The 12,221-nt window shown below is 55.2% G+C and overlaps 1 protein-coding gene across 2 annotated transcripts; it reads left to right on the forward strand.

The window, feature by feature from the left end:
* Positions 1-10,275: 10,275 nt before the first annotated feature.
* FOXD2 (forkhead box D2) lies at positions 10,276-11,823 on the forward strand. 2 transcript variants are annotated; one of them, XM_027837935.1, is made up of 2 exons: positions 10,276-11,578; positions 11,627-11,823. In XM_027837935.1, the coding sequence occupies exons 1-2, from the start codon at positions 10,276-10,278 to the stop codon at positions 11,821-11,823; spliced, it is 1,500 nt and encodes a 499-aa protein (XP_027693736.1). The 2 variants fall into 2 exon arrangements, with proteins under 2 accessions (XP_027693736.1, XP_027693735.1); XM_027837934.1 differs by having other exon boundaries at positions 10,276-11,823.
* Positions 11,824-12,221: the final 398 nt, after the last annotated feature.

Raw genomic sequence — 12,221 nt, forward strand, 5'->3', positions numbered from 1 at the left:
AGCTAGGTGGTGCCATAGTGCACAGAATGCCCAGGCCTGAAGTCAGGAAATCAGGAAGGTTCATCTTCCTGAGTTCAAATCTGACCTCAGACACTTACTAGTTATGTGACCCTGGACAAGGTAGTTAACCCCATTTGCCTCAGTTTCCTCATCTGTAAACTGAATTGGAGAAGAAAATGGCAAAGCACTCCAGTATTTTTGCCAAAAAAAAACCCAAACGGGGTCACAAAGAATCAAACAGGACTGAAAAATGACTGACCAAATGGTTTTATTGGTGTAGGGAACCGCTGCAGAGGACTGCCGGTCTGCCTCCCTCAGCTGTCACAATATCTTTCCTAAAGCACAGGCCTGGTCACGTCACCCTATTCCACCCCTGCTAAATAAACTCCAGTGGCTCCCTATCCCCTTGAGGATCAAATATAAAACCCTGTGTGGCTTTCATAACCCTTCACCACCTGGCTCCTTCCTACCTTTCCAGTCTTTTCACACTTTATTCCACCTCCATCCCCATTTAGCCTGCAATCCTGTGATACTGGCCTCCTGGCTGTGCCTTGAACAAGACACTACACTTTTTTGGCTCTGAGCATTTTTAACTTGCTGAACCCCATGCCTAGAATTCTCTCCCTCCTCATCTCTGATTCTGGGCTTTTCTGGCTTTCTTCACATCCCAGCTAAAATCCACTCTCTTTAAGGAAAGCTTTCCTAATTCCCCTCCCATGCTAGTGTCTCCTCTCTTTTCTCTCTCTCTTTTATATATACATGGTATATAGTTGTTTGCATGTTGTCTTTCCCACTAGACTGAGAGCTCCTGGAGAGCAGAGACTGTTTTTGTTTCATTTTGTTTTGTCACCCCTCCCTTTTTTGTATTTACAGACTTAATGCTATACTGGGACTATAATGTGCATTTAATAAATATTTGTTGATCGACTGCCTGACTGAGGTAACAGGAAGCCACTGAAGCTTCTTCAGCAGGGGAGTTACCTAGTCAGACTTGTACTTTGGAAAGATCACCTGTGTGGAGGATGGTTTGGAATGGAGAGAGACTAGAAGCAAAGACATCAATTAGAAGGTGACTGCAACAATCTGAGGGAAAGATGAGAAGGGTACAAAATTGTTAAAACTTGACACATGGCAGGTTTCTTTCAATGCAACACCATAGAAATCTTGGACCTGTTGCATGACATGTCTTCATCTTCCTCCTTTCTCTTCTTCTCCTGCATTATATGGGGTATCTGAACTTGGGTGGGCGCTGTGTGAGCAGAAAGGAGGGGACAAATGTGAGAGATGTGTACATAGTACTGACACCAGACTGGGTATCAAGTGTGGCACAAAAAAAGGAAAAAAAAAACAGTCCCTGCCCACAAGGAGTTTACATTCTAATTGGGTGTCTGGATATATGTGGGACAACATGGCTGTGTAGATGTATCTAATTAGAGTTATACACAAGATACATCCCAATTAGATACAACATAGCCTTAGAAGGGGAGCCCTGAGAAGCACCTGGCACGAGCTACACAGCATATGTTTTAAAAATGTTTGTGGAATTGAGTTGTATTTGACCTCCATACATAACCAAATTGGGTTTTTCTGGGTGTTTCTGGGAGGGGGGGAGTCGATGGGAGTGTGTGTCCACTTGAGTCTCCAGTTTGACAGATATTTCTTCAGTTACGCCTTGCCTTAGAGTGATAGTATCATAGAATTCTAGAATGTTAAAACTGAAAGGGATCTTAGAGGACAGTCACTTCAACTGTCTCATTTTACCCAGGAGGATGCTGGGTCCTAAAGAGGGGAAGATACCTGCTAAGGGCATGAAGCTGAGAGGGGGCAGAGCTGAGACTAGAAACCTGTCTCCCTCTCTCCAGCCCTCTCCTCCTATCACGTGCCTTGTGGTGACTTAGCCCCTCCCCATCTCTGCTTCTTCTGCCTTAGGAGGTCAAGTGTCCTCCAGGGGTCAGTGTTCTCTAGCAATACAGAGATTCAGCAAAGGCAGGTGGGAGTCCTGGACACTCCAGCCCCTCCCTCCATCAAAGGTCCTAGAGGGGGTAAGAGGCAGGTAAGGGTAGGACAGTCTGTCCCTGACATGACCCCTTCCCAAAAGCAATAAAACAAGGCAAAGTGGGAGGTAGCCAGGTTCTGGACAGAGGCTAAGGTAGGGCAGGGCTGCTCAGGGCCTAGGTCTCCCTTTGCTCATTGTTCTCCAGTCACTGCCACCCTCCTGGGAAGGGGCACCGAGTGAAAGGTAGTGGTCGCCATCGTGGAGGTGGTGGAGGAATTCCCCCACCCCTTTCAGGCTGCCAGCTATCCCTGAGTATATACACAAATATGTACAGAAGAATACACAGCGGCACCTATAGATGTATATGTCTGCATTCTTTTGTTGTTCAATCTTGTCTGACTCATTGGGACCCCATTTGAGATTTTTTTTTGGCAAAACTGCTGGAGTGGATTGCCATTTCCTTTTCCAGCTCATTTTACAGATGAGAAAACTGAGGCAAACAGGGCTTAGTGACTTACCCAGGGTCACACAGCTAATCAGCATCTGAGGCCAGATTTGAATTCAGGAAGATGTCTTCCTGACATCAGGCATGGAACTTTTGCCACCTAGCTGTCCCATATACATTATGTATCATACACACACATACCATATACAAAATAAATGTATATATTGCAAATACATTTTAGGTGCTTCTGTGTCTATTCATATATACATACACACATACACATATATGTATATTTGTGTATATATATATAATATGTACACACTCAGAGACACGTGCAAACACATCTAGACATACACAAACACACACAGAGATGCATACATATATAATATACTCTGAGATTAACACGGAAGTGCAGATGCAGGCACCATGAATATTCTCTTATTTTCTCTCTCTCTCTCTCTCTCATCTCTCATTCTCCCTTAACTTGAGGCCTTGTAGCTGTTGGCAGGGGCTCCGCCCACATGTTCAAAGTTACATGTTACATATGGGGGATATACAGAATTGTGCTCACTCCATGGGAGGCAGAGAAGGAAGGTGGAGGAGGGGTCAGAGAGGAAGTTATTTGGGAGGACCGGAGGGCACCCTAAGGAAGCAAAGGACTTCTCAGCTTTTGCCCTCCCTATGAGCCTTTGATGCCCAAGGGCATGAATTCGGGGTTGTCAATGTGTGAGTTCATACACATACACACGTACTCCTGGACACTTGTACTCTCCTTGGATGCCCTCGGGGGCACACACACATTCCCTGGATCTGGATGCATACAAATACCAGAATTTATAAAGCACCCACTGTGTGTGAAGAGACTGAGCCAGGGTTCTGGGAAAGAGATGGAGTCCCTGCCTTGCCTTGTCCCTACCGCACACACTTTACACTTGCCCTCGCAAATAGTTCATTCAACAAGACTGTATGAAAGCCCTGCTGGCTTTTTTTTTTCTGGTGGCTAAGAATTGGACATCAAAGGGATGCCCATCAATTGGAAATTGGCTAAACAAACTGTGGTATATGATTGTAATGGAATATTATTGTGCTGTAAGAAATGACAAGCAGGATGATTTCAGAAAAACCTGGAAAGACTTACACGAACTGATGCATAATGAACCAGGAGAACGTTGTACACAGTAACAGCAATATTGTTTGTTGAAGAATTGTGAATGATTTAGCCAGTCTCAGCAGTACAATGATCCAAGACAATCCCAAAGGAGTAATGATGAAGCATATTATACGCCTCCAGAAAAAGAATTGATACTGATTGAATACAGATTGAAGCATGCTATTTTCACTTTTTTCCCCTTTTATTCGAGTCTTCTTGTGCAAAATGACTAATATGGATTTTTTTTTACATAATCGCACATGTATAACCTACATCTGATTGCTTACCATCTCAGGAGGGGAGGAGGGGAGGAAGGGAGGGATAGAATTTGAAACTCAAAACTTAAAATGAAAATGTTTAAAAAAAGAAGAAAGCCCTGCTGGGAGCCAGGCTCTGGGCTGGGTGTAGCCAATACAGAGACAAAAGAGGAACTGGCCTTGAGGACTTCCATTCCTCTTCTCACACTCACATTTCCACGAACACGCAGGCATGCACGCTTGCTCGTGGACACACCCAGGGGTATGCAGTCAAGTAGGAGCACGCTGCTCATTCACCTGGCCGTTTTTGGCGCAAAGTTTAGGGTGGCTGAGCATCGCCTGGGTTTCCAGAGTTTTTGTTTCCTGTGACCTCCAGCTACATTTCAGGCGGGCCTTTTGTTTTTGGGGGTTCTAAGAGATCAGGTTTGTTTCAGGGTCCCCGCAAGAAATGGGGCAGTAAAAGAGGAAGCTCGTTAGGCGCAGAGAAGGGCGTGAAGGGCCAGTGCTCTAGTTGTTGGGGCGGCCTGGGCCTGGTCCGGGGAGGGGAAGGGAGAGGTTATGCGTCCTGGCGCGCAATGTATCAGTTTTCAGGGAACTGGGCCCCACTAACCCCAGGTGTTTTTTTTTTTTTGAGGGAGGAGGGGTGAGAACGGAGGCCTCCTAAAATGCTTCCATTTGGGGGGAATGAGAGAGAAAACAGCCTCATCCCTGGAGACTAGGTTTTATTATGTGTGTGTGGCGTTGGGTGGAGAAGGAAGTCTTCCTCCCTCCTCTGCTCCCCACCCTGCCCTGCAGTAGGGCAGAGAGCCCGGGTTCTGGACCCTGGACCAACTCTGACAGAACAGTTCTCAGAGCTCCCGCTGGCCTTGGCTGGCTCTCCTCAGGGTCTCTGCTCCCCTACCTCCACCTCCAACTCCTTGTCCTAGCATACCTTTTCAGATAGTTCGCCTCATTCTTTCAAGGGGCCAGTGCCAAGGAGGTTTGCCAATCCGGGTACGTGTATGGGGTGTGCTTGTGTACATGGATGCGTATATGTGTTTATGTGTGCACGCGCGTTATGTCTGAATGTATGTGTGAATGGGAGAGTGTGTGTTTATGTATGCGAATGTGTGTGTGTGTGTATGTATGTGTGTGAATGTGTGTGTGTGTGTGGTCCGCTGGGCGCCCGCAGCTGCTCCGCCCCGGATTCTTTCAGACACTTTCGTTTTATGGGCCGCACAGCTGTTATTTCAGGGAATCAAAGCGGGGGAGGAGGAGGGGACCAGGGAGGGAAGGGGGCCAGGGAGGGAGGAGGGGGCGCAAGGGAGGGAGGAGGGAGTGGGAGACACCTCCCCTCCCCTCTTTGCTTTCCTCCTTTTCCCTCCCCTTTCTCAGTCGGCCCTGGAGCTCGCCAACTTGCGCTCCCGGAGACCCCCTACTGGCTGATGCTGAGCTGGGATAGAGAGGAAGTGAGGCTCCGGCCCCCCAGTCCCGGCTCAAGAGTCTTTGGGTCACCTCAGTGATCGCTGTGGAATCAGCTGAAGGGCTAACACGATCGAAAACTTCAAGTCCCTCTCAGCCCCCTACGAAACCTCCCCATTGCCCAGCTTTGTCTTTTTGGGAGACGCGGAGAAAGGTCCGAAAATCACTTCCTTTCTGTGTAGACGCAGCAGAGACCAAGTTTCGTTGTTTGCACTCTAGGGGTTGCGAGGCCGCCGAAGAATGATTTGCCTCCTCGCACTTAATCATTGCCGCAGTAATCTGAATGTGTGTGTGTGTGTGTGTGTATTTAACACTGTGATTCTTGTCTTTGCCCCCTCCAACACTTTGACCTCAATTATCTGGATACGTTTTAGAGCTTTTAAATCTTCGTAAAGGTTGTCACAATTCTCCATTCTGCTTGTGGAGACACGAACGCGGGGAAGGAAAACTGCTGCAGAATGAGGGAGAAGGACGAGTAGGTTGGGAAGAAGGGGAATTTATTGATGTGTGTGAGGAGTGACCAGGACAACTCCTGATTGTTCGAGTGGGGTTCTCACCAAATTCGTAAGGGGTTCTCCTGGTCATCCCTGCTACACACACACGCGCGCGCTCGCGCACGCACGCACGCACATACACACACAGACACACACACTCCGAGTCAAATATAAGTTTGAGCAGCCACGACGGAGAATCTCACCAGTTTTCCTGGAGAGAAGGAAGAGTCAAACAGACCTGGATATAGATCCGGGGAGAGCAAAAGACTACAGGAGAAAGAGGTGGAGAATCAGCCCGAGAGACAGAAATAGAGAGAGCCAGAGACAGGCAGACAGACAGACACACACACACAGAAGCGCAGTCACCCAGCCCGGCAGTCCCTAAGGAGCCTGAAGCCTAGATGGCAGGAAAACTTCCGGGTGGGTGCAGGCGGAGAGTGTGTATAGTTAGGTGAGTGCTAGCCTCCCCCACTATCCCAAGCAGCCCCTTTCCGGACAATCGCAAGGCATTCATCAAAGTAAGGGATTTCATCTTTCCCGGCAGGCAGCTGGTCAGAGCTCAGGCCCACCTCCCTGCTAGCACCACAATGGCCACCAGCCCTACTACGGCGGCCTGAAGGCTGGGGGTGTCCTGCGGTTCGTGGGCCCGCAGAGGAGAGCTGGGACGGCGAGCAGGCTCCTCTTGAGGGTCGCGGGAGCTCTTCCTGGGCCCTCCTATGGCAGGCCGCCCTCTTGCCCACAGCTGCCGTGTCCGGGGGTCAACGCTAATGCTGGGGCTTTGAGCAGCACCTGTTCTTCTCTGGCCTACTCCGGGCAGCATCCACAACTCTGTTTCTCACATTCTAAACGTAGGATGCGGGAGAAAGTGGAATGGGATGCTCACGCCGACGGACCTAACTCCTCTCAGGTTCTGCCTGGTGGTCTCGGTGTCTCCGAGGGGGGAATCTCCGCAGGCCACCAAGTATCCTGGCCTGTCTGCCCACCTGGCCCAGTTGTGAGAAGAATTGAGTGTGAGCACGGTGGTATTTGAGCGTGTCTGCCAGAGGATCTCTGTGTGAATGTGCCTGGGTGCGAGCAGGCGACCCTTGGACTTGTGTGTGCGTGTGTGGTGCCCGAGTACCACCGGATGAAGTTGAGTTACTGCATGTGACAGCATTGTTGTCTATATCCGGGCCTGAGCACAAGTGTTTGTGAGGGTATGTATGTGTATACAACCGATGACTGTGTAAAGATGTGTGTATATGAGAGAGACAGACAGAGACACGTGGGGGAGGTGGTAAGCACCACTAGGGCCTGGGACTAACTCCAGAGGGGATAATTAGCAGCTGGGTCTTCTGCACGGAGGTGTGGGAGCGAAGCGCTTTGCTTAGTTTCCTTTCACAGACTAAAGAAGGGAACTGATGTACTGAGGATCCCAGCGTGAGAGCCAGGGACGAAGTGGGAGCGGCGGGGATAGAGGAACGCAGGAGGGGCGTGGCACAGCGGAGGGAGAGGACTTTTCCTGGCTATTAAGGACAGGTGGGGTCCTGCGCTGGAAGGATCTAGGAGCTTACTTTACTCAGGAGTCCACTGGTAAAGGGAAATGGAACCCTGGGGACCCTTAGGAGCCGGGGCTACGGAAAGAGAACACCTCTGCCCACTGCATTTGTCATTCCCTCTCCTTCCTCCTTCATCTTCCGCGGTCCGTTTGAGAGGTCTGTGTCTCTACGAATCCCCGGATAATATGGGGTCCGAGGAAAGCGGGCTCGAGGCCCTGACTACATTTTAACCGGCTGTGGGACCTGAGGCAAATCCCTTCCTCTGTGGATCTCATTTTTCTTCCCTGCGAGGACGAGGACGTTGGACCGGATGGTTCCTAAAGTTTCTTCCAGCTCCTGGTAAGGCGCCACAGGGACTCTCAGAAGGAAAGAGCAGCAGAGGGGTGGCGCCTCGCACAGCCCGGGGAAAAAAGGAGAGAAAGCCTGGATTCATGTGTGGCTGGGCATGACTGTGTACGAAGGTGAGTCTGATAGCCTCTACCTGTCCTTCAGCAAAAATACTCCATCTCAAGCCTGGAAGGGGTCGGGACGGGACGAAGGTCGGGAAATATTGGTACTGCCTTCTCCCAAAAAATAATCGAGAGGCGGGGAGACAGGCTGTAGCCACCTCCTCACTCTCCCCAAAAGAATCAGCCTTTGCCAGAATACAAATCCGGAATGGGGTGGGGGGGGGAGAAGGAGAAGGGAGGAGAAAGCACAGTCCCTCCCCTCAACCTTAGCCTACATCCCATAAACATTCTTGTCAGTTCTGGGAGGGACCGTGAAGTCCCAACCCCTTCATTTTATAGAGAAAGAAACTGAGGCCCAGAGAAGGGAAGGGGCTTACACAGTGACCGTGGCAGAGCCCGATTTAGAACCTCGTTCTTCTGATTTTTAGGTCATGGCTCTTCCCACTTCCCTGGTGGAGTGAGACAGCCTTAACAGGGGACGGGGGTTGGCTGGGTGAACAGCTGGAATCGGGATTGCCTGGGGGAACCGGGGTCAAACGGAGTGACCTTCCAGAACCGCAGGGGCAGGGTGGTAGTGCCAGCCAAATGGGGAGGTAGCATCCAGCTCAGTGTCCGGCCTCCACCTCAGGCGGAAGGCTAGCTACCGGGAGACCGAGAAAGCTGGACAGGGCCCGGTTGAGGGTCCTTCGGATGGGCAAGCCAGACCAGACTAAAATCGTTCGTTTTGGTCTGGGTTATAGTCCGCAAGGGAAGGGCTGTTAGTAGGAGACTCTACGCCTTTCCTCACCTCTGGTGGGTGCACCCCTGGGCCAGCGGGATCCCCTAGAGGAGCAAACGCCAGCGGCCTCCGACCCTTCAGTCTCCAGGGCCAGGCCCGCTCCCGGGTTGGCTGGATTGGTCAAGGGGACTGTTAGAGACAAAGGACGCTGATAATTCCTTGGCGGGGAACGAAGATCCCAGGACACTGAGAATCTAAGAGGGTCTCCTGTGGGAGGGGCAGGAGGAAGACAGAGAGAGATAGAAAGGGAATCCGAGGAGGAAGAGGAGGAGGAGCCAGGCAGAGAAAGAAGTCAGACCGAGAGCGAGAGCGAGAGCGAGAGCGAGCGAGCGAGAGAGAGAGAGAGAGAGGCAAAAAGGGGGGGGGGGGGACGAGAGACAAGAAGAAAAACACAGACAATGAGACACGGTCAGAGTTAAAGGGCTCGAGAGCCAGACAACTAAACACACAGACAAACCGACCGACACACACATACAGAGGAAGGAGGCTCACCTCGCTTCCCACACCTTGGCTGGGCGCGATCCCTGCCTAGCCCGGGACCTTCCCACTCAGGCCGGGAAAGTGAGGGGAGAATATCCTAAGGCCCCTTAGCGTTCAGGGTTGGTTGCTGAGGGCTCCGGGAGGGGAAAGGGTGTCAGAAAGAAGGGGGCTGAGTGAGGGACGGCCGGAGGCTTAGTTCAAGGACCCGCGCAAAGTTAACCCCAGGAGTCAGCTGCAGGGTCTGTGCAGCTAGTTCTCCTCACTACCTCTGGACCCAGGCTGGCGGCTCCGGTTCTGGAGGCTCGGGCGGCTCGGGCGGCTCGGGCGGCTGCGACTCCTGGGTGCGATGGCTCCTGGGTGCGGCACCAAAACCTTCGAGAGGGAACTCCCCTGCCGAAGGAAGCTCTGGGAGCTCGGACTGGCAGATTTTCGTCGGGCTATTCGTCAGTCTGTCTGTCGGTGCTGCCCTGCATTGGCCCTTGCTGGAGAAAGCGGCCTGGAGGGGAGCGGAGACGAGTGATCGGTGGGGAGCAGAGAGAGGAATCCCTGCTGGACCCGGGGTGTGTTGGGGACCCAGCCAGCAGTCCGCAACGCCACGTGACACTCCAATTCTCTTCCCCCCCCCCAAGTATAAAGGCCCTCGGAATTCTTCTTATCCATAGTGGCTACTAGTTACCGCCGGGACTCGGCTGCCCTCCTCTTCCTCCCTTCACCCGTCCTTCCTTCCCTCCCCGCCCCTCGCTTTCCCCACCCCCTCCACCCTCCCCATGGAGCCCTCAGCTCTTCCGCCTTAGGAAGCGGGAAGGGGGGGTGGGGAGAAGACCTTTCCAACCCCCCTTCCAACAGCAAAGAAGACCAGCCCCCCTCCCCACAGGGGGAGGTGGTGGAAGAAAGTGACTAATCCCCTCACACCCCCTACACTTCCCACATGCTTCTTCCCACTAGCTCTGGGTGTCCCTAACTTCTTGGAGAGAAGCTGGGCGCACGCGGTTGGGGAGAAGTGCAGCTCTTGGCCGCCAGGGGACGCTTCATAGCTGGGGGACACCCCCAGTCTCTGTGCTCACCCCCGACTGGTCCACCTCCCCCCCCACCCCTCCCCTCCCTTCCCCTCCCCGCGCGCAAAACACACACGCACCACGACCCAGCGAGCCGGAGCCGGAACAGAGACAGCAGCGGCGGAGGAACGCTCGGAGCGCGGGTCCCAGAGCCGCGGCGGCGGCCACCACCATGACCCTAGGCGGCTGCTGCTGCGAGATCATGTCCTCCGAGAGCTCTCCGGCAGTGCTGTCCGAGGCCGAGGGGGACATCGACGTGGTGGGCGGCGGGGGCGGAGGAGGAAGCGACCCGCTGCTCAGCGCCGCCGCCACCCCCCGGGACGCGTGCAAGTACGGGCCGGAGGAAGAGGAAGGGGATGAGGAGGAGGAAGAGGAGGAAGGTGAGTCCTCGGACGGCGAGCCTCGGCTCCTCCCGCCGCCCACCCCTCGGGGGGCCGGGCCCAAGGGGGGAGCAGAGCCCAGCCCCGGCGGCGAGCCCCCAGTGGCCCCCAGGGGCGCAGTGGCCGGCGGGGACAAGGCGCCGTCGGGGGCTGGCAAGAACCCGCTGGTGAAGCCGCCCTACTCGTACATCGCGCTCATCACCATGGCTATACTTCAGAGCCCCAAGAAGCGGCTGACACTGAGCGAGATCTGCGAGTTCATCAGCGGCCGCTTCCCCTACTACCGGGAGAAGTTCCCCGCCTGGCAGAACAGCATCCGCCACAACCTCTCGCTCAACGACTGCTTCGTCAAGATCCCCCGGGAGCCCGGCAACCCGGGCAAGGGCAACTACTGGACGCTGGACCCCGAGTCCGCCGACATGTTTGACAACGGCAGCTTTCTGCGGCGGAGAAAGCGCTTCAAGCGGCAGCCGCTGCCGCCCACGCACGCCCACGCGCACCACCCGCACGCCCACCCGCACCCGGAGCTGCTGCTGCGTGGAGGGGACCCTGGCGCCTTCCTCCCGGGCTTCGCTGCCTACGGCGCCTATGGCTACAGCTACGGGCTGCCACTGCCTGGCTACCATGCGCACCCCGCTGGCCCTCCGCAGCCTCCGCACCCACACCCAGCCCCGCACCCTGGCCACCCTGCCGCCTTCTCCTTCGCCGCCGCCGCTGCCGCCCCGTGCCCGCTGGCCGCACCCCCACCTGCACCTCCCCCGCCGCCGCCGCCCGTGCAGTCTCAGGCGGCCCCGGCCCCGGGTCCCCCGACGGCTGCCGCCTCGCTCTTCGCTGCGACTCCGGCCGGCCTGCCATCCTTCCTCGGGGCTGAGTTGGGCTGCCGGAAGGCCTTCTATCCCGCGCAGCTGAGCCCCCCGGCTGCGGGCACAGCGGCCAGCTTGCCTGCGGCGGCGGCCGCCGCGGCTCTGCTACACAGCCTCAAAGCGGACAGTGGGGGAGGCGGCGGGGGCTCAGGGTCTGGGGCCGGGCCCGGGCCTGGGGGGCGGCCCTCGTTCTCCATAGACCATATTATCGGGGGCGCGGCGCCCCCCGCGGGCCCGGGCCCCGTATCGGGCGGCGGAAGCAGCGTAGGGGGAACGATAGCCGGGAGAGGGTCGCCGTCGTCTCCCTACGCTACCGCCCCGAGCGGGGGCCAAGCCCAGGTGCTGGCCGTGCTGCCGGCGCCCGCGCTGACGCCGGTGCCGGCCCACATCCGCCTCTCGCACCCCGGGGACGCGCTACTGCAGTCGGGCCCTAACTTCGCCAGCAAGATCCCTAGCCTGAGTGGCTGCCACTTCTGAACTGACGCTGGAAGGACTCTGCGCCGAGACAAACTGATGCGACCGAACTTTCCAAAGACACTAGGGGCTCTTCGCGTACCCTTCTCGCCTGGCCGTTCCCTTACTCAGCCGGCCTCGCTCCACTGGGGTCGAGGGGAGGAAGACTTGCTGAGGGGAGTGAGAGCTTCTTCGGAGCAACGTGCTGCCAAGGTCTCCGCCACCCTCCTCGGCCTGTGCCTCCCCGCGGGTTGGCCAAGTATTTGAGAGAGTCCGCATAGGCCTACGGCCCGAGGAGGACGAGGGCGGAGGACGGCATCGGCCTGAGACGGGAGCCCTTCCATTTGTGTCTCCTTAGAACGAAGCGGGGCCTGGCAGCTGGGCCGCGGGCCGCAGCCAGACGGCCCTTTCTGCGACCACCG

Source organism: Vombatus ursinus, unplaced genomic scaffold, assembly GCF_900497805.2.
Source record: "Vombatus ursinus unplaced genomic scaffold, bare-nosed wombat genome assembly UNPS02014825.1, whole genome shotgun sequence".
Taxonomy (NCBI): domain Eukaryota; kingdom Metazoa; phylum Chordata; class Mammalia; order Diprotodontia; family Vombatidae; genus Vombatus; species Vombatus ursinus.

Excerpts from the sequence above, each read along its gene's own strand:
- FOXD2 (XM_027837934.1), top strand. The coding sequence starts at position 10,276 with ATGACCCTAGGCGGCTGCTGCTGCGAGATCATGTCCTCCGAGAGCTCT.